The sequence below is a fragment of the Colossoma macropomum genome, unplaced genomic scaffold, assembly GCF_904425465.1.
Source record: "Colossoma macropomum unplaced genomic scaffold, Colossoma_macropomum, whole genome shotgun sequence".
Taxonomy (NCBI): domain Eukaryota; kingdom Metazoa; phylum Chordata; class Actinopteri; order Characiformes; family Serrasalmidae; genus Colossoma; species Colossoma macropomum.
In genome coordinates, this window is record NW_023494803.1 from 19,925,351 (window position 1) to 19,947,792 (window position 22,442).

Here is a 22,442-nt window from a genome sequence, read left to right on the forward strand (position 1 = left end):
AAAAAAAATAATAATAAAATTAGTTTTCCTGCACAGCCGATGAGATTTAAATTAATAAAGAAGATACAGGACATTTCACCATCTTCACAAAGTTTATTTTATTGTAACAGTCACGGCCATTTTAACAGCACTTGCCTGATTTAATAAGCGTGAACGCAGCAAACTTTCCAGCGTTGAATGAACACAGTGAGGGGAAATCTGCAGAGCTGAAATAAAGCCTGCAGGGTTGAAACACCCCTACAGTGTCCACTTTACATCTACAGATGTAATCCTGATATCCTGATATAACACTTACAGCAGGGTTGGGGTGTATTGGAATATAAGTACTGGGAATATGCATTCAGAATACAGAAATCAAGTATCTGTATTCAGTCCAAATCACATTTTGTAAGGGCAGTATTCAGAATGCAGTTACTTTTAATATTTAAGAGAATACTTTTAGAATACTTATCTACTAAATAAAAATGATATACCATCTTTAAAAGAAACACCATCAATGCTTGTTTACTTTAAAATGAGCAAACAGTGTGTGAAGTTCTTGCTAAAGCCTGAGTACACTGACAAACCAATTTGATAATCAGTTATTAGTCTCAGCATTACATTCTTTGAGAGATGTTAGACCTTCACGAGTGGTGAGCCTGGCTTTGGTATTTTACTGGACTCCTGCATACACTGCGTTGCACGTTACATACATATTATTAACTGAAAATCACATAGCTACCCACTTTATTAGTCAAGTTTGCAAGATTTTGAGATGGCAGTGACCAGACATGCTGAAAAAGGATCATTAGAAACCATTAGGATTAAAACCTAATACTTTTGCTTTATAATGGGAATTGGCTTAATGGTTTCCAAATAGATACCACTGGTTTCCTGTAGAACACCATTAGATCCCATAAGGAAACCATCAAATACAATTAGAATCTACCATTGGTCACCTGTTAAACTATTAGGATCTGTTACATTGTAATATCAACCCATTAAAAAAGACAAAACACATTACAAAACCATCTGGAACCAATAGAGACAGTTAATGGTTTCTATGTGTTTTTTCAGCAGGGAAAGTGGGACAAAATAATGTTGAGTCTTAAATAAGTAAAGCAGGAACAGAGTAAGTTAAAAAAAAATACACAGCAGAGTTTTGCCCATCTGCCTTAACAATATGCATTCTAAATGTACTCTGAATATCTCACTTTTTTGTTGTAATGGAATACATTACTGAATACATTTAGGACAGTGTATTCAGTGTTCAGCCGTCGCTACTTTTTCAAAGTATTCTGCTCAACCCTGCACTTACAGTGGTCATGTCCAGCTGGACAAAAGTAAACACTGTAAGAGTGAATTAAACATTGGTTGTTTTGCTGTGAAGAACACATTTCCCCACAGCTAGTTCAAACCAGGAACTACTTTAAGGGGAACTATAGCCAATCTGTCTAGTTTAAAGAATGACTTGAAGCTATAGCATATGCAGAAGCTACACCATTTACGTATTTCAGCCAAAAGACATAAAGAGATTCTGACAAGCAGTGTTGGAGATTTACTCCTAAAGACAATTAAACACTCCGTTACGTTCAGAGCAGTGAGTGCCGATCTATTTGCAATTTTACATTACTTCAGATGTACTTAAAGGGCACATATCTCAGAAAATCAAATTTTCCATACTTTTTTGAAATAAGAGTATGATCTACTCTGTAAACACACAAGTCTCAAACGTATTGTTCACAGTCCATACAGCCCATATATGGAAACTATGCTGCAAAAACAGCAAGTATTGAATTAATCTTAATTCATTTCTGTGAGGCAACACAAAAACCAATACATTTATATACATCCACCTATTCAGCCTACAGCATTTTAGCTCCACCTATTCACGCTGAAGTTCTAAGGAGTGTTCCAGTCCAGGCTGTTTTTTGAATGAGGCACAACATTTTACATATTTCAGTACATATGTCATGGGCACAGTAACAAAAACACTTTAATTAAGAGAATTAATAAAGAGAGGTTGAAAAATGGTCATGAAGATGTTTTTGGCTTTTGGAGTTATGGAGACAAAACAAAATGCAAGAATAATGTACGATATGGGCCAACCTCAACCATAACTGTTTCTTTGAATCTGCACCACCCACTGTCAAGCTCAATCTATTAGGCTAATATAGTAGATTCAACAGGTAGTAACTGTAACGATATACTTATTTTTATATATGATTTTTGATTCTGAGCTTGAGATTCAATTCAATTTTCCTTAGCAAAAATCACAACCCCTAGAATTTATAACTTCAGCAAAAAAGGCCTAGTCAAAGGAGCTAACACAGGTGACTAGATGACTGAATAGCCAGGTACCAGGTACAATAATTTACATTTCTTTAACATTCTTTTTAAGTGCACAGTTTGCAGAAACGTGCGCATGCACAGTTCTTTGAACAATCACAATCATCTATGTAAACCGACTTTGGCTTAATCACATTCTTTGTTCTTGTGTGATTACACAAATGCTAAATAATACAACAAAAATAAACTACTTAAAGGCTTAGGGCCTACCCACATCTCTTTATTATGCAGAATAAAAATTACAATGTATTTAAATTGCAATATTGTACTAGTCTATGTAGATTCTCCACTTACTGGTATGACTGGTCTTTTTCCAATTGTTTATTGCTGGTGCAAATCATAATGCAACACAGAATAATTCTGCCCTGACGACTAGTTATTCAGTGCAGTGACACAAAGAAAGTGTATGCATGAAACTATGCTGCAGGACAGTGCAAAACATTTTAACTGAAAGTGCTTCTTGTGTGAAAATGTGAATCACACATTTATCCAATCAAACTATCTATAAAAATCATCTTTATGTACTTCATTATTATGTAAGAGCAAATGGCAGCTAGTAAACAATTCCCTACTTTCATTACACATATACAGAAGACAGACCCCTACATTTTTTCAGTCATGTTTCTTTTCACCTTTTTTATAGGTTTCACATGCTTGTTATTTGAATCTCAGCAGTAGTGCTCCCTATGCTATGCTTAGGTGTATGAACACATTTCCTTACCATCTACTCTCAAGCTTTATTCCAAGCATTTACCTATTTTGTGATACAAACAAGATTTGGTATACATGCATTGTTCAAAGGTATTTGAAGCTTTATGGTTTTTTTTTAATCAGTAAAATCAAGCCATTGGGGTTGAACCACATTCAAGATATAGAGGGGCAACTTAAAATGTTGCTTAAGTGCACAGGAGAGAACTTAAAAAAAGTTCATTAGCCAACCAAAGAGGCTTTTCTTTGCCGTGTTTTCACTTCTCACTTATGTTGGATATTAAAGCAACACAAAGTTCTTGAAAGTGCACTGCCTCAATTTGATCCTTCAGAATCTTCATTGATTCTTTCATAGATCTGTAAAGGTCATAATGCTTTCTTTTGGGCCAATATCTTCTTTTATGTAAGTCACAATGCATGCAGTTCTAAAGTGAAGTTTCCAGACAGCAGGAGCCCCTCCGGACATAGTATCTCCTGACTTCCGAAGAGTCCCCACAGCCCTCAGACCTGTGCACAATGAGAACAGGGAAGAAACGGGCGTCCTGGTAGTTAGGTGGGCTGTCGTTGAGGGCCAGCTGGCTGGAGTATGACCTGCAGGATTGTTCGTCCGGACAGCAGTGCTCAGTCAGTGTACTGCTGCGGCTCCTCCACAGCCCAACTGTGTGTCTGGAACCATACATTCGGCACAGCGAGAAACGGGAGGTGTTCAGGGACACTTGTGAGTGAGAAGTGTGGCGGGAAAAGATTGAGGAGCAGCTGGAGGTGATGGTGGCTCGTCTACCTCCTTCATGCTGGCAGCAGTGCTCGCAGTCTCGAACCAAGGTGCCGTAGTTCTGGTTTGGGCAGTCAACCAGCAAGAGGCAGTTGGAAGCCCTGCTGTCACCCTGGCCTGCCCCAGAGTTTCCCAAGTTCATCAGCATGGCTTCAGAGTAGCTTGGGATTAGTTGGCGGTTCGAACGAATGTGCCATTCCAGCTCTGTGCTGTCCACCGTGTCTCCTCTAGGGATTCCACACCGACTATTCCCTGTAGGGGCGACATCCTCTGGAGATGGGCTGCTGTTAGTGTACTCCAGCCCAAACAGCTTCTCCACCTGGTAGTGCACATAGGCCGTGCGATACTCTATAAAAACCCGAAGGGGCCATGACAGCATGAGGAGAGCAGCCAGCCAGAAGGCGACCTGTGATGCGTACCAGGGTAACCTGTCAGGATCCACGTAGGCTATGAGATGCTCTTTGAAATCAACATTCTTCAGCTGCATGCCCTCCCGTGCCTCCATGTAGTCATCCAGGCCCTCAATCTCTGAGAAGAATCTGGCCCGTTGGTTGAGGTATGCATTCTCAGGACCTGCTCCTGCAAAGCTAAAGCACTTGGTGAAGCGCAACCTTGTAGCCGGGTGACTCTCCAAGCCACGCAAGTCCCGTGAGACATCCTTCATTCCGCAACGGCTGTAGTCAAATTCACCCTCCGCCACATGTGTGTTGACACGCTCATGGTAGACCTGCGTTGTGGTGTAGGCGTCTCCGTTCCGGTAGCGTGTGACCTGCCGTGTCCTTCGTACAAAATGGTAGCTGATGGCTTTCCACCAAACACACGGCCGAGCCTGCCGCATGCGCAGCACTCTTTCGTAGACGCTGTCCACATTGGCCTTGTACTGGAGCTCGCTGCGGGCGCGGCAGTGCCAACACTCCATTAGGTAGACCGCATAGAGCATGATCAGGAAGGCGAGGGGGATGTAGACATGGCCGTCGGAGCAGGGGCTGTCATGATAGATCATGGAGCGGCCTCCTCTGTCTCGCAGAGGGTTGATGGAGATCAAGGAGGTGCTGGAGGAGTCAAAGCTCAGCTTAGTAACACGAGTGAGCTGGCACCAGGCCACAGCGCCCAGGCAGCTATACATAAGCAGAGACAAGAGGAGACAGCGCCAGTGCGTCTCGCGGCACATAGATGCACTCAAGGACTGCTTCACTGGCCTTTGCTGTAGAGACACAGAAGGAGAGAGAGAGAGGATGCAGAAGATGCCTTAAGACACATACTCAGACTAGAGTGCTGTGAACTGAAAACAGGTGCATGACAAGGATGGAATCGATCTCTTAGAAAACTCACAGGACAAGGCGGTAATAGATTATCCTTGAGACCCTTCAGGGATTTGAGTCCATTGATCTTAAAAGGCCATACAAACGAAGCACCGTTGCCAAAGGGACTGCAAGTTCCTAGATGTATACCTTTTATTTTCAGCTAACATATGCCATTATACCCTTAACCACTTAATGCTCCAACTTGCTGAGGCATGAGCACGAGAGTTGCGGTTTGATCTGAACGCAGTTAAAACAAAGTGCACTGTGAGCACTGGCTATAAAACCTACACTTGCCTGGAGGAAAAAGGATTGGTGAGTAAGGGGGACCTGACAAGGCAGAGGATTTGTGTAGCTATTTTATCTCTCATTTCAGGCTTAATTACTTAAATTCTTGCACAAACTCGCTAGTTTACAGTATGTCTAATTAACTCCAAAAGTGTGTGTTTATCGGAGAACAGATACAGTTTTCAGAGTGAAAAGAGAGAAGGCACTGGAGGGAGCCATTCAGTGATATACTAATAGTTTGCTCATAAAGATATATAGACAAAAAAAGTCTTATACAGGGCCTAAAAGTAGTTTTCTGACACTTCTATCATCGTTTGGTTTTAGAATTATTAAATTTATGCATGTATTGTTGAGATTGTGCTTTACTGTATTCAGAAGTACATAATTTCAGCTATACTATGACTTATCAATCAATATCTTTGGTCCAACTGAACAAAAACAAGAGACCTATAACCAGAAAATATTTACCTAACCCCCCCCATTTTACTTTATAACAAATATACACTAATCCAAATGCACATGTTCAAACCAGAAATCTCCAACGTACCATCCAACACACTTGGCTCAAAATTTCATTAAAGCTGCGCTATGTAATTTTTAGCATTACTGGGCCAGGAGGAAAATGCTAAAACGTTGTGTACATGTGCTGCTGCGAATCACCATGCAAAGCCTGAAATAGAGGCTTTGATTCAGATTTCATGGGAGTTTTTCAAACTACATCATATATCTTTATGTAATATTATACAACAGTTAGTTCCAGCCACGCAAGCTGATTGGTTGAGAAGCCTCCTAACTGTGCTGTTATTTCACCAAACAAACACTGTATCACTCTGCTGAGACGCCGTTGCTAGACAATCAAGCCATTTGAACGTTTTTACTTCTTACTTTGTGCACAAACAGAAAATGGATTTTTAAGATCACATTTGACCTACAGCCGATTTGGTCAGACTCTGAAGAACTAAATTCCAAAACTGTCATTACCACTGAGCAAGCTTTTCAGTCAACAGCTGTGTCAGAAGAAAACCTTAACAACCTGGATTTAGCCAGAAATGAACTGAATACCATTCACTAAACAAAATGGGCTGTAAGATGCTTTACAGACTGGCTGGAACAAAACATTAATATTGATCTAGCAAAAATGGACAAAACTGAGCTAAACTTGATATTGCGTCAGTTTTATGGCTCAGTCCAACTTGGTCAGACTCTGAAGATGAGACTACACAATTGGTGAATGGTATTCGGTTCATTTCTGGCTTGCTCAGTGGTGATGACAGTTTGGGAATTTAGTGTAAGGAGCTGGAGAACGAACTGCTGGCTGTGCAGCGAGTGTGCAGAGTCCGTTACTCTGACGTAGCAATGAGCTGCTTGTTAAGGAACTAATTTGGCGGAAGGAACTGCTATCATTAAAACATATTAAACAACACGTTCACAGCCCGATTTATTTATTTCTTACTTTATTTATTTAACTGTTGTATAAAAGCAATAGATCACTCGATTCTGTGATGATCTATGGTACTCACCTTCGGTTTGTGCCTGTGACCAAATCACAGCCGTGATGTTATCACTCCCTCTCGTGTTCTATTGCTTAAACATCACATTCCCAAAAAAAAACATCCAAAAAACCAACAATATACTGATGAAGATATGATGACAATAGTAGATAAATCACTTACATCCTTGGAAGATACGTCCTTCATCAAGTTTTGAGTTCTCTTTGCACTGACATTACAAAATATTCTTCTGCACATTGTGTGCAATTACATATTTCCACCAGAGACGTCTCCAGATCCCCAAAACCTATATAGTGCAGCTTAATAACGATATTTTACCTCTTCATAATAAATCATGGCACAATACACTTTTCCTAAACCTATAGAACCTAAAGCACAAAATTCTAAAGGACAAAATCATTCCTTGTTTCATTACAAAAAGAGCATTATTGGTCCTGTTTAAGTGTGGCACTAATGGTGCCTTCTGTCTGTTCCAATGTGCAAAACTTAAGAAAAAATAAATATCATGATACTGTATATTGACATTTTGCCTACCCCTAAGATCAATCTGTTCTTGGAAATATAATAGCTATCCAAAATGTTGTGTCTCCATTTGTATCTTTATTTTACATCATTTGAAAATGCCAGCTGCCATTTACACTGTGTCAACATTTCACAACAAATGCACACACGGAAATGGCCATTCTCACATAGATGGTTAAGAACGTTTTTCTTTCTCCTATAAAGTTACTTCTTTGGAGATATGAGGTTTTGTTCTGACAGTGACAATAATATCATGTTGTCAGTTTCAGCAATAGAGCACAGTCTTCATTGTGAGTTTAGGCAGCTGATAGCACAGCTTTTGATATTTATAAGGGTCAACAGGCTTTTAAGGGAGCAGGAAAGGCTGCATAGCATCAATAATGGAGATGGCACATGAAACAGAATGCTTTAATGTCTCTGAAAGTCAGCAAGAAACATGTTCGTTGTGGAAAATACCAGCTCTCTTCAGCTGGCCTGGGCTGGATTATGTAGTTATAATCAGGATTCCTGATGTTGGAACTGTTCATGTAGGTCTGATGTTTCAAAGTGGAAACCTTTATTCTTCTTCTTTCTGATTCAGTTAGATATGACTAATAAATCAGGATCCAACTGGGCTTGGCTTAGCTAAATGTACAGCCTAAAGCTATTATTCATCTATTAAATGTTCAGAACTGGACTGCTAACAGTAAAACTCTTTCTTCCTATCTTCACAGATGTCTACAAAGAAGTGTTCTGGAAACGCAAATGGCCAAAGAGAAACTTCTTAAAGGAGAATTTAATCAATTTTTTAAATTTCAGTGTAACTGAATGGTTAAGACGTATACAAAGTCATTCAGAGTGGTTTGATGTGTTCTAAAGAAACTTAATTAGTCAGAATTGTTCACAGTGGTGGTGACAGCAACCAAACGTCCAAAGTGTTTAATGGCTTTAAAAGCTACATCACGTAATGATATTACATGAAATGGTTAGGAAAGCACTGCCTGATGCCTGAGATGTTTTTTACCATTATTTTGAAGAAAAAGATTAAAGATTAAAGAAAAAGAATTTTTTAACAGCCATTCATGGTGGAGAGGCACATGCAACGCGTTACAGGGCCAAATAATCCCCATCAGTGAGTGTTTCTACAATGAATGATCATTCACATCAAACCTCTCTGAATGACTTTGTTTACATCTCAAGGGTTGAATCACGCATAAAATTTAAAAAATCAATGGAATTTCCTTTTAACCTAATAAGACACTAAGAAGTGCAATCTTCTTAGTATGTAAACTAAGTAATTATTATAATTACTAATTATTTAGTGTGAATGAGATTACATTAATCTCATTATAATTATAGCTATAATAGTACATTATAATTCTGGGGACACGGTTCCATTGTGCAGGTGTTATTCGCTGATGGTCCCCCACTGTTGCTAAAGAGCCTTAATATTTTACACAGAAAAATCCCCAGTGTTGAATTGAAGCTGAATGTAAATGAACACTGTTAGTTCATCTCTGGGACATCACTGAGAACCATAAAGGAGAGTGGAATCTAAAAAGAACTGCTCTATGAAAGGGTCAGGAAAGGCTAGTCACCGTGGATAAAAGGAAGCAGGATGAATAGTATGTGTCAATTGGAGATTCAGATGAAGGTGAAACATAAACTGGATGACCTTTCTGAACAGTACTGTCCATCTCACTCCTCATGTTATGCTATGCAAAGCATATTCAGTGATGGATGCTCTGGGATTAGAACAATCTACAGTGGATGTGCATGTGTACCTGTTTGGGGTGTAATACAAATTTTAATATGTTTTAATAATTATTGCAAAAACATCAGTTTTTTATTTATCACTACACTGCACAGATCATCTACCATCTGAGCAAAAAGGGTTCTATATAGTACCACAAACAAGTGTACAATAGTGGAACCATTTTTGGTGCTATTTAGCACCATTTTTTAAAGGTTCCTTAAAGATCCATATACAACAGATTTTCCATCATAGAGAGAAACCATACCATGCAAAGAACCACTTATCCATTCTTTGATTTGTCAGTTCTACACACAGATTTTTAGTAAAGGGAATGGTTCTGTTTAGAACCATGAGTTCCATATAGAATCAGTTCATACTTAAATGGTTCTTCTCCTGGTGAAAGGATCATTTACAATGATGTAGAATATGTATATAGAACATTTTTGAAAATGGTGTTACACTCTTAAAAAGATGGTTCTTCAAGGATTCTTTAGTAAAGACAATAGTTCTAGGTAGAACCATGAACACTCAAAGAACCATTTGCATGCTTGGAGAATGTGTTCTTTGCATGATTAAATAGTTCTATAGATTAATGGAGAATGTGTTGTGTATGGTTCTATATAGAACCTGTGTGGTTCTACACTCTTAAAAAAGATTGTTCTTCAAGGGTTCTTTTGTAAAGACAATGGTTTTATGTAGACTGATGGAGAATGTGTATGGTTCTATATAGAACCTTTTTGAAAGTGGTTCTTCAGTCTTAAAAGATGGTTCTTCAAGCTTTCTTTAGTAAAGACAATGGTTCCATGTAGACTGATGGAGAATGTGTTGTATATGGTTCTACATAAAACCTTTTTGGAAATGGTTCTATATAGCACCAAAAAGGGTTCTGCTATTGTGACTATGTCAAGCTTATGACAATAGAAGAACCCTTTTTGGTGCTATATAGAACCACTTTGAAAAAAGTTCTATAGAGAACCATATACAACACATTCTCCATCAATCTGAAGAAACATTTCACCATGCAAAGAACCATTTAAGCATGGTTCTAAACAGAACCATTGTCTTTACTAAAGAACCCCCTGTTTAAACATTTAAATATTTGAGTGCAGCCATATATTTCATCTTCTATTTCAAGTTCAAATAATGCTGGTTTTATGATTTAAAGACTCTCGTCATGTAAAGTTAATCCAGACTTGTGTTTAGCTTGTGTTCTCTCAGGAGAACAACCATGTACTTCAGGCAAGTTATGTTGAAGGGCCCATAGGCACTACTAACCCAATATAAACCTGGTGCTTTTAGCTCATTTTGAAGTCTTAACTTGGGCTGCTTTGAAGAGGTTTTGTTCATAAGTATCTCACCGACGGTCTGCAGCGTGAGCTGATGTGACTCAAAGTGCTGCAAAGGACTAAAATAGGTTTCAGCATCAATGACAATCAATACCTCGCTAGCTTTAAAGTTTAACGTCACGGAGAACAGTGGAGGCTGGGAGTCTTTACTGCTGAAGAGATGACATGAGATATTGCAGAATGTCCTGAAATGACTACATTTCAAAACCTCCCTGTTAACTGAAAGCACTTATGAAAAGACTGCTGTGATATTTGCAGCAGGCTAATCAGCGCCGCTCCGCCTGTAGTGTCCTCTCCATCTCTGAGAGAGCAGTGAAAATGTGCTGCTGATGTCTCTCACCTCCTCCAACGTGTCGAGACTGGCCGGTGTGTCTTCACCGCCGTTCGAGCTGCTGGGCGCCGTGTCCTCCGCAGTCGTATCAGTTTCCACATCTGGGGACAACATCCTGCGGCAAGACTGACATTTCAGTCAATTCGCCTGCCTGAGCTCGGAGACCCCCGCTTTTCTCACTGGAAATGGGCTCTAGGCGCTTTGCGTCCGGCTCTACCGGTGGGAAAGCAGCCAAGGACGAGGGGGGATCCCTCTCTGAAGGCTCCCAATCCGACCGACAGGGGGCGCCAAACCGCGGAGGATTCCCAACACAGAGAGAAACTCCGAAGAGTCTGCACGGTGTGGAATCACTGAGGGAGAGATGTGAAGTGAACTAGTCTAGTCCTCACAAACCTTATCATTGATATTACTCATATTTAACTTTTCATAAGCTGTTTTAGAAGCCATAAATCATAAAAGGTTATCCATTTTTTATTGGGATACCAACCTTTTAGAATATTCACAATTCATACACATACAGTGAGGATGCAAAGCGGTGTTACTGAACTGTTTTTATATTTGCCCATTTTGTAGTTCTGCACTCCCTAGATGCCTATTGGGGAATACCTTTTTGTGGTATATCTTAAATTAGAAGCATACCAAAAATAGTTGTAAACCATGAAATCACATTTGTTGTCATGATAAGTCTTTTATTTTGAAATTTGACAGCACACACAAACCGGACGTAGTTCTCATACAAACAGCAGCATGTGTGTCGAGTCTCAATAGCCGGTTGAATTCTGCAAATTTCGTTTTGTAAAAGAGGATTAGAGTATCTATAAATATTTCTACCTAAAAAGGTAAAGTATATGATTGAATGCTTGTATTTCTGCATGTTATAATTTTGTTCCGTGTTTCTAGATACCTTATTGTATCATTTCTCTGCAGCAGTGAGTACCGAGCTTGCTAATAAACAAACCTGTCAGTCTCAGTTCTGTCAGCGGCTCCGCTTCTGTTTACTGGAGCTCCTGAACTCCGTCTGTATGAGCTACATGCAGTCATGAGCGCTCATGAGCTTATTTTAAACGCTGGAGTGCGACCTGTGGATCATGACCCGTGTGTCTTTTCTTAAACTCAGATTTGGGGATGTTACGGCGTCCCAAGCCCACAGACTCCGAGTCGGACCTGCTCCGAGAGCAGGAGAGGTTTTTAGCCTCGGGGAGTCAGTCGGCGGTGAATGTAGTGAGGAGACCCGATAAGCGGAGAGGAGAGAAAACGGGCGATGACAGCGAGGAGACGCAGGAGACCCAGAGAGACGTGGTGACCATAGCAGGTGCGTCCTTTCTCCCGAGCTGGATGATAAAAAATAGCTAGAATAGTAAGAGCTAACATTGTTTCAGTACTGAGTAGAGCAAACAGTCGTGTCACATTCCTATCAGTGTTCATATTGAGAGGTTTCGCGTTTTAAAATCAAGTTAGTAGTTGCTGTCATGTATGCTGTTCATATATAGAGTGGCATGCAAAAGTTTGGGCAAAAGTATGTTACTGTCAAGTGAGTAGAAGATGAACTGATCTCCAAAAGGCATAAAGCTAAAGATAAAGCATTCTTTTCAGAATTTTAATCAAGATTAGTGTATTTTTTGTACAGTTTTAGAGTGAAAAAAATGAAAGGAGGACCATGCAAAAGTTTGGGCACCTCAAGAAATTTGAGCTCTCAGAAAACCTTTACCAAGCTCTCAGAGCTTAATTAGCTTCTTAGGGCTATGACTTGTTCACAATTGTAGTTAGGGAAATCCAGGTGATGTAAATTTAAGAGCTTTACAAATACTTCAACTCCTCAAACCTTGTCCCAACAATCAGCAGCCATGGGCTCCTCTAAGCAGCTGCCTAGCACTTTAAAAATGACAATAATTTATGCCCACAAAGCAGGAGAATGCTATAAGGAGATAGCAAAGCATTTTAGGGAGCCATTTCCTCTGTTTGTAACATAGTTAAGAAATGGCAATTAACAGGAATGGTAGAGGTCAGGTCGATGTCTGGAAGATCAAGAAAAATATCAGAGACAACTGCTTGCAGCATTACTAGAAAGGTAAGTTAAAACCACAGTTTAACTGCAAAAAGAACTTCAGGAAGCAGACCCTGGAATGGTGGTGCACTGTTCTGACCTTCCTGGACGAGTTATCAGAAGAAAACCTTTTCCTGCATCCTCACCACAAAATTCATCATCAGAAATTTGCAATGGAACATCTAAACATCGGATGCATTTTGGAAACAGTCCTATGCCTGAGGAAGTTAAAATAGAACTTTTCGGCCGCGGTGAGAAAAGGTGTGTTTGAAGAAAAAGAGATGCGGAATTTCATGAAAAGATGAACTGTTAAGCAGGGGGGTGGATCGATCATGATTTGGGCTTATGCTGCAGCTGGTGGCACTGGGAACATTTCCCTGGTAGAGGAAAGAATGGATTCAGTTAAATACCAGCAAATTCTGGAAGCAAACATAACACCGTCTGTAAAAAAGCTGAACGTGAAAAGAGGATGACTTTCACAACAAGAAAATAATCCTAAACACACCTCAAAATCCACAATGGACTACCTCAAGCCAAAGGTTTTACCATGGCCCTCACAGTCCTTCGGCCTAAACATCATTTAAAATCTGCTACAAGATAGCCCAAGAATCTCACAGAGCTATGAGCGTTTTGCAAGGTAAATTGGGCAAAAATCTGCCAAACAAGAACTGAAAGACTGGTTACAAAAAGCATTTGCAAGCTGTGATACTTGCCAAAGGGCATTTTGCTAGGTACTGACCATGCAGGTGGCCCAGACTTTTTGCTTTGTTTTGAAATTGTAAAAGATTGAAATTTAAAAGTAGTCTCGCTTAAAATGTTAAAGAAATGTGTTATCTTTAACTTGAAGCCTTTTGGAAATAATGTTTAACCAACAGATATTCTGACCTTGGGGACCCTAACTTTCGCAGGCCACTGGATTTGTGTAGCAAAATTAGTATATATATATTTTTTTACATGAACAGTCTCGAATTTCTCTTTATCCTTTAGAATTCACCATTAAAAATAGATTTGAAATTCTTTTACAGTGCCCTACAGAGTTATATATGTAACTCTGAGTGACTTTTGTTCTGATTGCAATGTATTGTGCCTCATTCAAGCAGTCCAGAGTAAAACACTTATTGTAACAGCTGTGTGAATAGGCAGAGTTCAGAAAGTGGATATATGTAATTGTGCTATATGTATTTTTTTCTGACATCACAAAAACACTGAATTCAAAATGGGCTGTTTTTGTAGCTCAGTTTCCATACATTGACTGTATAGACCCAGTTTGTTTAGAAAGTTTAATTGTCTTTACATATTACATCATTTTGAAGTGAAATTCTTATTGTTTTTCTATGACATTGGCACTTTAATGCTTGCATTTGTACTGAAAGACTGGTTACAAAAAGCATTTGCAAGCTGTGATACTTGCCAAAGGGCATTTTGCTAGGTACTGACCATGCAGGTGGCCCAGACTTTTTGCTTTGTTTTGAAATTGTAAAAGATTGAAATTTAAAAGTAGTCTCGCTTAAAATGTTAAAGAAATGTGTTATCTTTAACTTGAAGCCTTTTGGAAATAATGTTTAACCAACAGATATTCTGACCTTGGGGACCCTAACTTTCGCAGGCCACTGGATTTGTGTAGCAAAATTAGTATATATATATTTTTTTACATGAACAGTCTCGAATTTCTCTTTATCCTTTAGAATTCACCATTAAAAATAGATTTGAAATTCTTTTACAGTGCCCTACAGAGTTATATATGTAACTCTGAGTGACTTTTGTTCTGATTGCAATGTATTGTGCCTCATTCAAGCAGTCCAGAGTAAAACACTTATTGTAACAGCTGTGTGAATAGGCAGAGTTCAGAAAGTGGATATATGTAATTGTGCTATATGTATTTTTTTCTGACATCACAAAAACACTGAATTCAAAATGGGCTGTTTTTGTAGCTCAGTTTCCATACATTGACTGTATAGACCCAGTTTGTTTAGAAAGTTTAATTGTCTTTACATATTACATCATTTTGAAGTGAAATTCTTATTGTTTTTCTATGACATTGGCACTTTAATGCTTGCATTTGTACTGAAAGGAATATTCAAATGTATTCCTAAAACTACCCCCACCCCCGCAACCACCCCCCAAATAAGGAGTTTTTGAGAGAAACATGCGTTTTTTAGTGAATTACGCAGATTTTTCTCATTAATCCACATCTTATCTCTCTCATTCACTTAAGAAAGTGTACATTATCATTGCCTGTAATTATGATTCTGCAAATGTATCCAAACTTTTTTCTTGTTCCATCAACATCCATTGTATAGTTCACTCTTTGACTGATAGAAATGCTTCTGTATGTGCAGATCTACCTGATGAGCTCCCCAGTCTGACCCCTGCACCCCCCAAGAAGTCCCGTTTCAAAAAGGGGCGAGTGCGTTTTGAGAATGAAGATCCAGAGGAGCTGCTGGACAGACACGACACTCACATTAGTGCCGTCCTCTCCAGGATTGTTGTGAGCTGACTTGATTAGTAGATTGTATTATTATTTTCCATCAATATGTGTTTCACCCTATTGAATACCTACTACCTATCTCACTGCAGGAGAGAGACACAAGTGCAATACCAGTGTCGTTCCCAGCTTTCACAAGCACAGCTTTCCCCAAAGTCCTGCACCGGTCCACAGCAGAGAAGCAGGTGGGAGTTCTTAGCATGCAGCAGGGAATACATTTTAAAAGGACCTGGAGCTTTAAATTACACACGATCAAGATATTGTTCCTGTTGAAAGTGTCTAGACATTGTTTAGGATATTGAAGCATTTTGGTTCTTTATTTGACTGAGGTGTTGAAATTGTCTTGGACAGGCAGCAGTACCTGGAGGCAGAAAAAGTATTTTTGCACGTCAGATAGCAGCACAGAATGCTAAATTGGGACGTGGAGATTCAAAGAATGATCCAAAAATCAGTTCTCCTCAGGCCTTTGGATCCAGTCACGTGGTCCCAGGTAGGTGTCTTGATCTTCCTCTCTGAAAGGAGTGACTGTGCTAATTATTTTTTGTCATTGACATGACATTATTGCAGTGCCAGTAACTGTAAAACCTGATTAAACAAAAAAGATTAATATTTGCCCTCTTATGATTTATGATTTTGTTTAAATTCTCCTACTGGTCTCTCTTACAGTAAAAAACAGATGATGGGCACATACATTTACGCTCACACTTTATACTTTTCATTTCTTTTCTTTTTTTTGATATAAAAAGTGGTTAAAGAAATATGAAATCATTGTTAAAGTTTCAAAACGTGCCATTCACTCCTCAGTCCTTATATGAAAACTACGCTGCAAAAATAACCTGTTTTATTCACTGTTTCTGTGTAGTTGAATTGGTAAAGATCCTCAACTCTTACACAATGTGAAGTTTCTTTAAAAATGGTTGTTCATACTTAGAAATCTCATTTTCAAACATGGTACTTCGGGGAACCTAAGGGGTTCTTCTATGGCATCACCCAAAGAGCCCTTTTGTTGAGAATGTGTATGCATTTTTTGTCATATACTATTTTTAAATATATAATCTTCATGAGATATTTTTGAAGGTTTCCTTGTTTATCTTTTGGAATATTAAAGTAATTGATTACTCAATTAATCATTAAAATAATCAGATTACTTATCTGTGGATGTAATCGATTGTGACAACCCTTTACACATTTTGAAGTTTTCCAAGGTGTTATTTCTGCATGACACAAAATGTCTAGGGATGCACCGATATGGGAATTGTGCACTGATGCCAATATTGGATGCTTTCTATGTACATATCTGCCTGTGCATAAACATTTTTACGCTTATGAAATATAGGAACTGGACTAGATACACCTGGATTATCATTACGGCGAAACATTACATTTGTAAAATTAATCAAATGTAGACATTTTATCGTGGTTGTCTAAACTTTCTGCTCTTCTGGAGTGCAATAAATGCATCATTAGATATCATAAAATCTGTCTGATGCAGGAATTTTGTTTTTAAGCAAATACTTACACTAAAAATTTCTCGTCATGCCAAGCCGAGCATGCCTAAGTACAGAATATCTGAATTATAACTTGAGTGTATGCGTGTTTTCCTCTTCTGTCATAGGCTCTGTACTGGTGTCAGGTCAGGGTCTGGGTCCAGACAGTGCTGTGGAAACTCTTAGGATCCACCAGGAGAACCAGGCTAGGCTGCAGGGCATGTCACAGAGTGAAATTCTGGAGGAACGGCAGAAGTTGTTGGCCCAGTTAGGTAACAAGGACATTCCTGTTTTCTAAATCTTCAACCTGAAATGAAAATTGGCCTTTTTAATCTTATTAGTTCATATCACTGGTTATATAACATACAGTCTAATGTGTTCTTTTAAATGCAAATATCTTGTTTTGCCTCCTTCCATCAATATATAATGACTTTTGTCCACTTGAAAAATGTCTTCCTGTTCTTGGAAACGTCACCATGCACCAGTAAGTGGGGATAAACAATATTAAACAGTAAAAGCCTTTTTCAGCTCCTCACCAAATCACTGAGTGAAAGCACTAACTCAGAGACCCTCCCCGGTACCGTGTTACAGGCACAGAAGGGAAATGCGTTATGATTTTTCAGTTCACATTGATTTTAAACTTAACCTGCTTTGCTCCCCTGTAACTGGTTTAGAGCACTGTGTTTAGTAAGAGAGAAGGGAAATGTCGGTGGACGGTAAATGACACACAAATTAAGTGCATGAGACCGTTTGTAACTGTGAAAGCACCTGTTATGCAGTATTTCATTATGTATCGTAGGATTGTCACGATCATGAAATTTCAACTGAAGATTAATTGTTATATAAATAATAGATTAACAATTTAATTGTCTTTTCTTATTAGTTGTATTATATACAATTAACAAGAAAATTTGATACGCTGCACTGTTGTATGCACACACACATGTCTCAGTTACACAGAATCTTGTGTAGAATGTATCAAAGCTACATCTTGAGAGTGAATATATATAGGCAAAAAACTCCAATTCTGCTTGGACACATGCTAAAATATGCTATGTTGAAATGAGTCACCTGACTCACCTGACGTAAATAAACAACTTAGAATATACATTAAGATTAAGTTTTTGTTTTCATGAGTCCCATGATGTGTCTCAATGGATGCTTTCTTCTTTTATATTTATTTGCCTCAACCCTTCTCACCCAGTTCTCATTTTGCTTGTTGCAGCTTAAATGATTGTGAAAAGTTGTTGCAGCCAGTTTAAATAATTGTGATCATCTCACATAATTGTGATAAGGTGATTATGCAATAATTGTGACAGGCCTAGTGTATCTGTTTAATGTCATCAGCCTTCCTGTTGTTTCAGATCCGAGACTGGTGGACTTTGTGAGGTCGCGGAAGGATCAGAAGACCTCATCAGTGCCCTCTACTCTCCAGGGAGAGGTGTGCACTGACCAGCCTGTCACTGAAAGTAAAGCTCCAGAGCCTCACAGCACAGACCCAAAGCTGGACTCTCAGGAGGTCACAATGGATGCGGATGAAGAGGATGAGGCTGAACCTGTAATTCAGCCGCCAATCACAGGTGAGCAATGGCTCAGTCCCTTGCATACTACTGAACAACCGTGCTGACAGAACCAATGTGCCACTCAGTTCCTTAATAAAATGTAGTAGTTCTGGGCACCTTTGCTGAACTCTGGTAAAACCATGACACATGGAAGTAATTTCAAACAGGTGTTGTTGAAGATAATATAGACTGTGCCAAAACACAGCAGGAAGCCATAAACTGTTTCTTGATGGGAGGTGATGCCCTGGCATTCAATCTTGGCTTATTACACTGATGGAAAAACACTCTAAGAGGCTTCCAAGTTTGGAGTCATATCAGAACAACAGGATGAAAGTGATGATTGGGCCAAAAAACTGTAACTGTGTTTTTGAACACCCCTGGTGAAATTACATGTCTTGATGATTTTCTTAGTAAAAATGATTCACATATCCTCTACAGGGAACACGCGTAAGCATTGTATTTTTCTGCAAGTGTTACTGCACAAGTTTATTTGTTATGAGTTTAAAATATTGGGAAAAAATTGCACTTTTGCACAGGCCACATTTTATGTTTTACACTTTTTTTCCCCCAATATGTTAAACTCAGCAGATAAACAATAATTGTGTATTACAGTGTGCAGAGGACATGTTAACTTACTTTCAGTTAGAAAATCAAGAAAACATGGAATTTGACCAGGGGCACCCAAACTTTGTTAGCTTGTCCAAATATACAGTGAGTTGTTTTTGTTATTGAATATACTTATTTGTTATTTAATATGTCTATACCGCTTTTAAATAAGATATAAACAAAAAAAGTCACACAGACTTTTGCTATATTAGCCTTGTAGCTCTGCTCCAGAACAAAAGAAGCAAGCTTTGGACACCAAACGTGTCTTGACTGATCCATTACACCTAGGGGTTGTTTTTCAGTAAAGTATTTGTTTAAACAGGGGTGTAATGATTTTTCACGTTGGATACAGTTCTCAATTCTTAGATCAAGATTCAACTTGATTTTTGATATTTTATGTGTTAAAATATCTTAATTCCATGTATATCAGATGTACTAAACATACTGATTTAGATCAAAGAAATGATAAATTTGTCTCAGAACAAAAGATTGCAGAACTGTCCTTGTCCAAAATAGTGGTCTCATTAAGCAGTGTAATAACTGTAACTGATACAAAACCAGATGATTCATTCAGATGCCTAGTTTTATCAGTGACTTTGGCTTCCACAAAGGAAAGCAAACACAATAAACATTCAGAGGAGAGGAGTGTATCAGTGAACCCATTTCAAACATAATTTTTTCTGATATTATCAATAAGGTATTTATTTGATTGCACCTTTAAGTTGGCAGTATAAATCAAACAACAAAAGAGCTAAATGACATCCAATTACCACCAAACATGCTGTATACTTAAAAAGAACTATGTTTTTAAAAAATAGGTTCCTCAAAGAAGGGAGGGGTTGTTTATCATGAAAAACAACAAGGGTTGCAGTGATGCCAAAGAAGAATCACTTTTGGATCGCTAAGGGACCTTTCAATATAAAATATCTAGTAATACACAGATACGGAAATTGTGCACTGAGGCTGATATCCAATATTTTTTACATACATAAAATGTGGTAGTTTTGATTTCATTTAACTCGTTCGGTGTTCGAAGTATACTGCCAGCTTAAGTGTGTGATGAACTGAATACAGTATTGATGAATCGAAACATTTAAATGGTATCACTAAAACACCTCTCTCCCCTGAGTGTTTTAAGCCAGGCACATCAGGGGAGAGGTCTCCGAACACAGTATTTGGTGTTAGAGCAGTGGCAGGTCTTAGTACGAATGATGTGGTGATGAGGACAGCAGTCAGGGGGAGGTCTCAGAACAAATGGCTCAGTGTTAGAATGGGGGGAGGTCTCAGTACCTATGACATGGTAGTTAGAACCAATCACAGTCAGTGAAGAAATGACGCAGCTTTAGGATCATTTGCAGTCAGGGTGAGGTCTCAGAACATATGACGTGGTGATTGGTTCTAATCACCACATCGTTTGTTCTGAGGCCTTGGCTCTAATCACAGTCAGGGGGAGGTCTCAGAACAATGCAGCGTTAGAACCAATCGCAGTGAGAGGGCGGTCGCAGAGCGAAGGACGTGGTGATTAGAAACTGTCACAGTCAGAGGGAGGTGTCAGAACAAATGACACAGATTTAGAATCGGTCGCAGTCAAGGCAAGATCTCAGAATGAATGAATGACGTGGTGATTAGAGCAAGTCACGGGGGGTGGGGTCTCAGACGACATGTTGATCACAACTCGTCGCAGTCAGGGGGAGGTCTCAGAACAAATGATAGTGTTAGAACCATTTACAGTCAGAGGGAGGTCTCTGAACAAGTCACACAGTGATTAGGACCAATCAAAGTCAAGGGAGGTTGGAACAAATGACTTGGTGATTCCTGAAAAATATCTTGGCATAAAGGTGTTTCTTACATGATAGAGTGAGCAACACAATGAACAACACTATTTACCAGTTAACATGATCTTAACACTAAGATGCTTTTGGTAGACTGTGTCTTTCAGTAAGCTGTGTACACCACAAGGAACAAACTTAAATCACTGCATTGTTTTGACCAAAAAGATGTCATTTTGCTTTGAAACTTCATTTTCGTGTGCTGCCAGCATTGGTCTTATTTTCTTTCTTGATGTCATTTAGCATTTAAATATTACTTGTGCATGTTACTGCATAGCATTGTTAGTCCAACAACAGGCATCAGGTAAACTGAGCCTTGCTCTGATAGCTACGTACAGCAGTTGCTGCGAAAGCATATGAAACTTGTCTTCCACAGCACTGTCTCAGCCCCAGTGCACCTGGCTGCTTGCCAGTCTTTATTTTCATTGCTTGTACAAGTAAGCTAACTGCACATATGCACTAATGTCCATTTGGCAGAGAGCATCCGGCTGAGCTGCAAGATTAGCACACTGGGGCAAAGTCATCGATTTCAATTAGGCTGATTAGCGCAAGCTAGCCAGCGCAGGCCTCGAATCATCTTCAGGGGCAAGAGAAAATAGATAGAGGAGGTTAAAAAACGTGAGCATCTGCTTTTAAGATGGATGAAGCCGATCAAGAATCGTGGTTCTTGTTCTGCCTCTATCGCTTGTTAGTAATAAGTTGATAATAATTGGAATTCTTTATTCTTTGTTGAATTTAGTAAATTAAGTTCTCATAGTCCAGTATAAAACATTTGAACTTTTTTATAATACACTGTCGTTTCAAGGATGTTTCTTATTGGCACGATTTTTCTCATATCACTGAAAAGGATTTAGTATAGTCGTTAGCTAGCGGGAGTTTATTTTGATCGTGTTTTTCACTGGTGTGCCTGTTTTTATTACAAATAATTAAGTTTTTATTAGAAAATATAATGTAATTTGGTTCCAATAACATTCTGATTAGTTCTTTAATGTAATTATTTTGTTTATGTAGAGAAGGAGCTACCAGTCAAGCCACAGAAAGAGTGGCTTCATATGGACAAGCTGGAGCCAGAGAAACTGGAATGGACGAGGGATTTGCCTGCTCCGAGGAGGCAAAGCACTAAAAAGGTAACTAATCATTTGAGAAATTATTCACCTTAAGTCTTTATGGTACTGTGCTACTACCATCAGCCATTTGCCTCTTTTAGTTCAGTTCAATACAAGGTTTGAACTTCATGATGAAGCGAGAGTATGAAATACTGTATGGCATCTTTAGCCTGCAAAAACATTCCAACTTCAAAGACTTCTTTGAATTGTCTGTGTGTGTGTCTGTGCGTGTGTTGAATGAACAGTCTATGCAGGCTCGTTTTGACTTTTCTGGTACTGTTATCCCTCCCACGGAAGATTTGCCCACTCATCTTGGCCTGCACCACCATGGGGAGGAGCCAGAGGTCAGTCGCTTGAAATAAATGGCTTTGATTTTTGAGGGAATTCATTCACTCAAGCAGACAATCTTATCTAACATGAACACCATTTACCAAAGGTTATCTGATGTTTTTGTGTTGTTTATGTTGATTGGATGTACTGG

The 22,442-nt window shown here is 38.9% G+C and overlaps 2 protein-coding genes across 2 annotated transcripts in view; one reads left to right on the forward strand and one right to left on the reverse strand.

Annotated features, from left to right (window-relative positions):
* Window positions 1-3,461: 3,461 nt before the first annotated feature.
* LOC118823854 (transmembrane protein 151B) lies at window positions 3,462-10,997 on the reverse strand. The gene is made up of 2 exons (XM_036593694.1): window positions 10,852-10,997; window positions 3,462-5,012 (listed from the first exon to the last, which is right to left on the reverse strand). The coding sequence occupies exons 1-2, from the start codon at window positions 10,954-10,956 to the stop codon at window positions 3,462-3,464; spliced, it is 1,656 nt and encodes a 551-aa protein (XP_036449587.1). The 5' UTR covers window positions 10,957-10,997.
* A 446-nt stretch (window positions 10,998-11,443) lies between these two features.
* The window catches only part of rpap1 (RNA polymerase II associated protein 1), a 34,313-nt gene continuing 23,314 nt past the window's right edge, over window positions 11,444-22,442 (forward strand). The window contains exons 1-9 of the mRNA XM_036593693.1: window positions 11,444-11,681; window positions 11,960-12,154; window positions 15,226-15,374; window positions 15,464-15,556; window positions 15,723-15,861; window positions 16,987-17,130; window positions 18,223-18,438; window positions 21,867-21,982; window positions 22,207-22,305. Coding sequence (XP_036449586.1) covers window positions 11,968-12,154; window positions 15,226-15,374; window positions 15,464-15,556; window positions 15,723-15,861; window positions 16,987-17,130; window positions 18,223-18,438; window positions 21,867-21,982; window positions 22,207-22,305 — 1,143 coding nt within the window. The 5' untranslated portion in view covers window positions 11,444-11,681; window positions 11,960-11,967. The remainder of the gene's footprint in view (window positions 11,682-11,959; window positions 12,155-15,225; window positions 15,375-15,463; window positions 15,557-15,722; window positions 15,862-16,986; window positions 17,131-18,222; window positions 18,439-21,866; window positions 21,983-22,206; window positions 22,306-22,442) is intronic.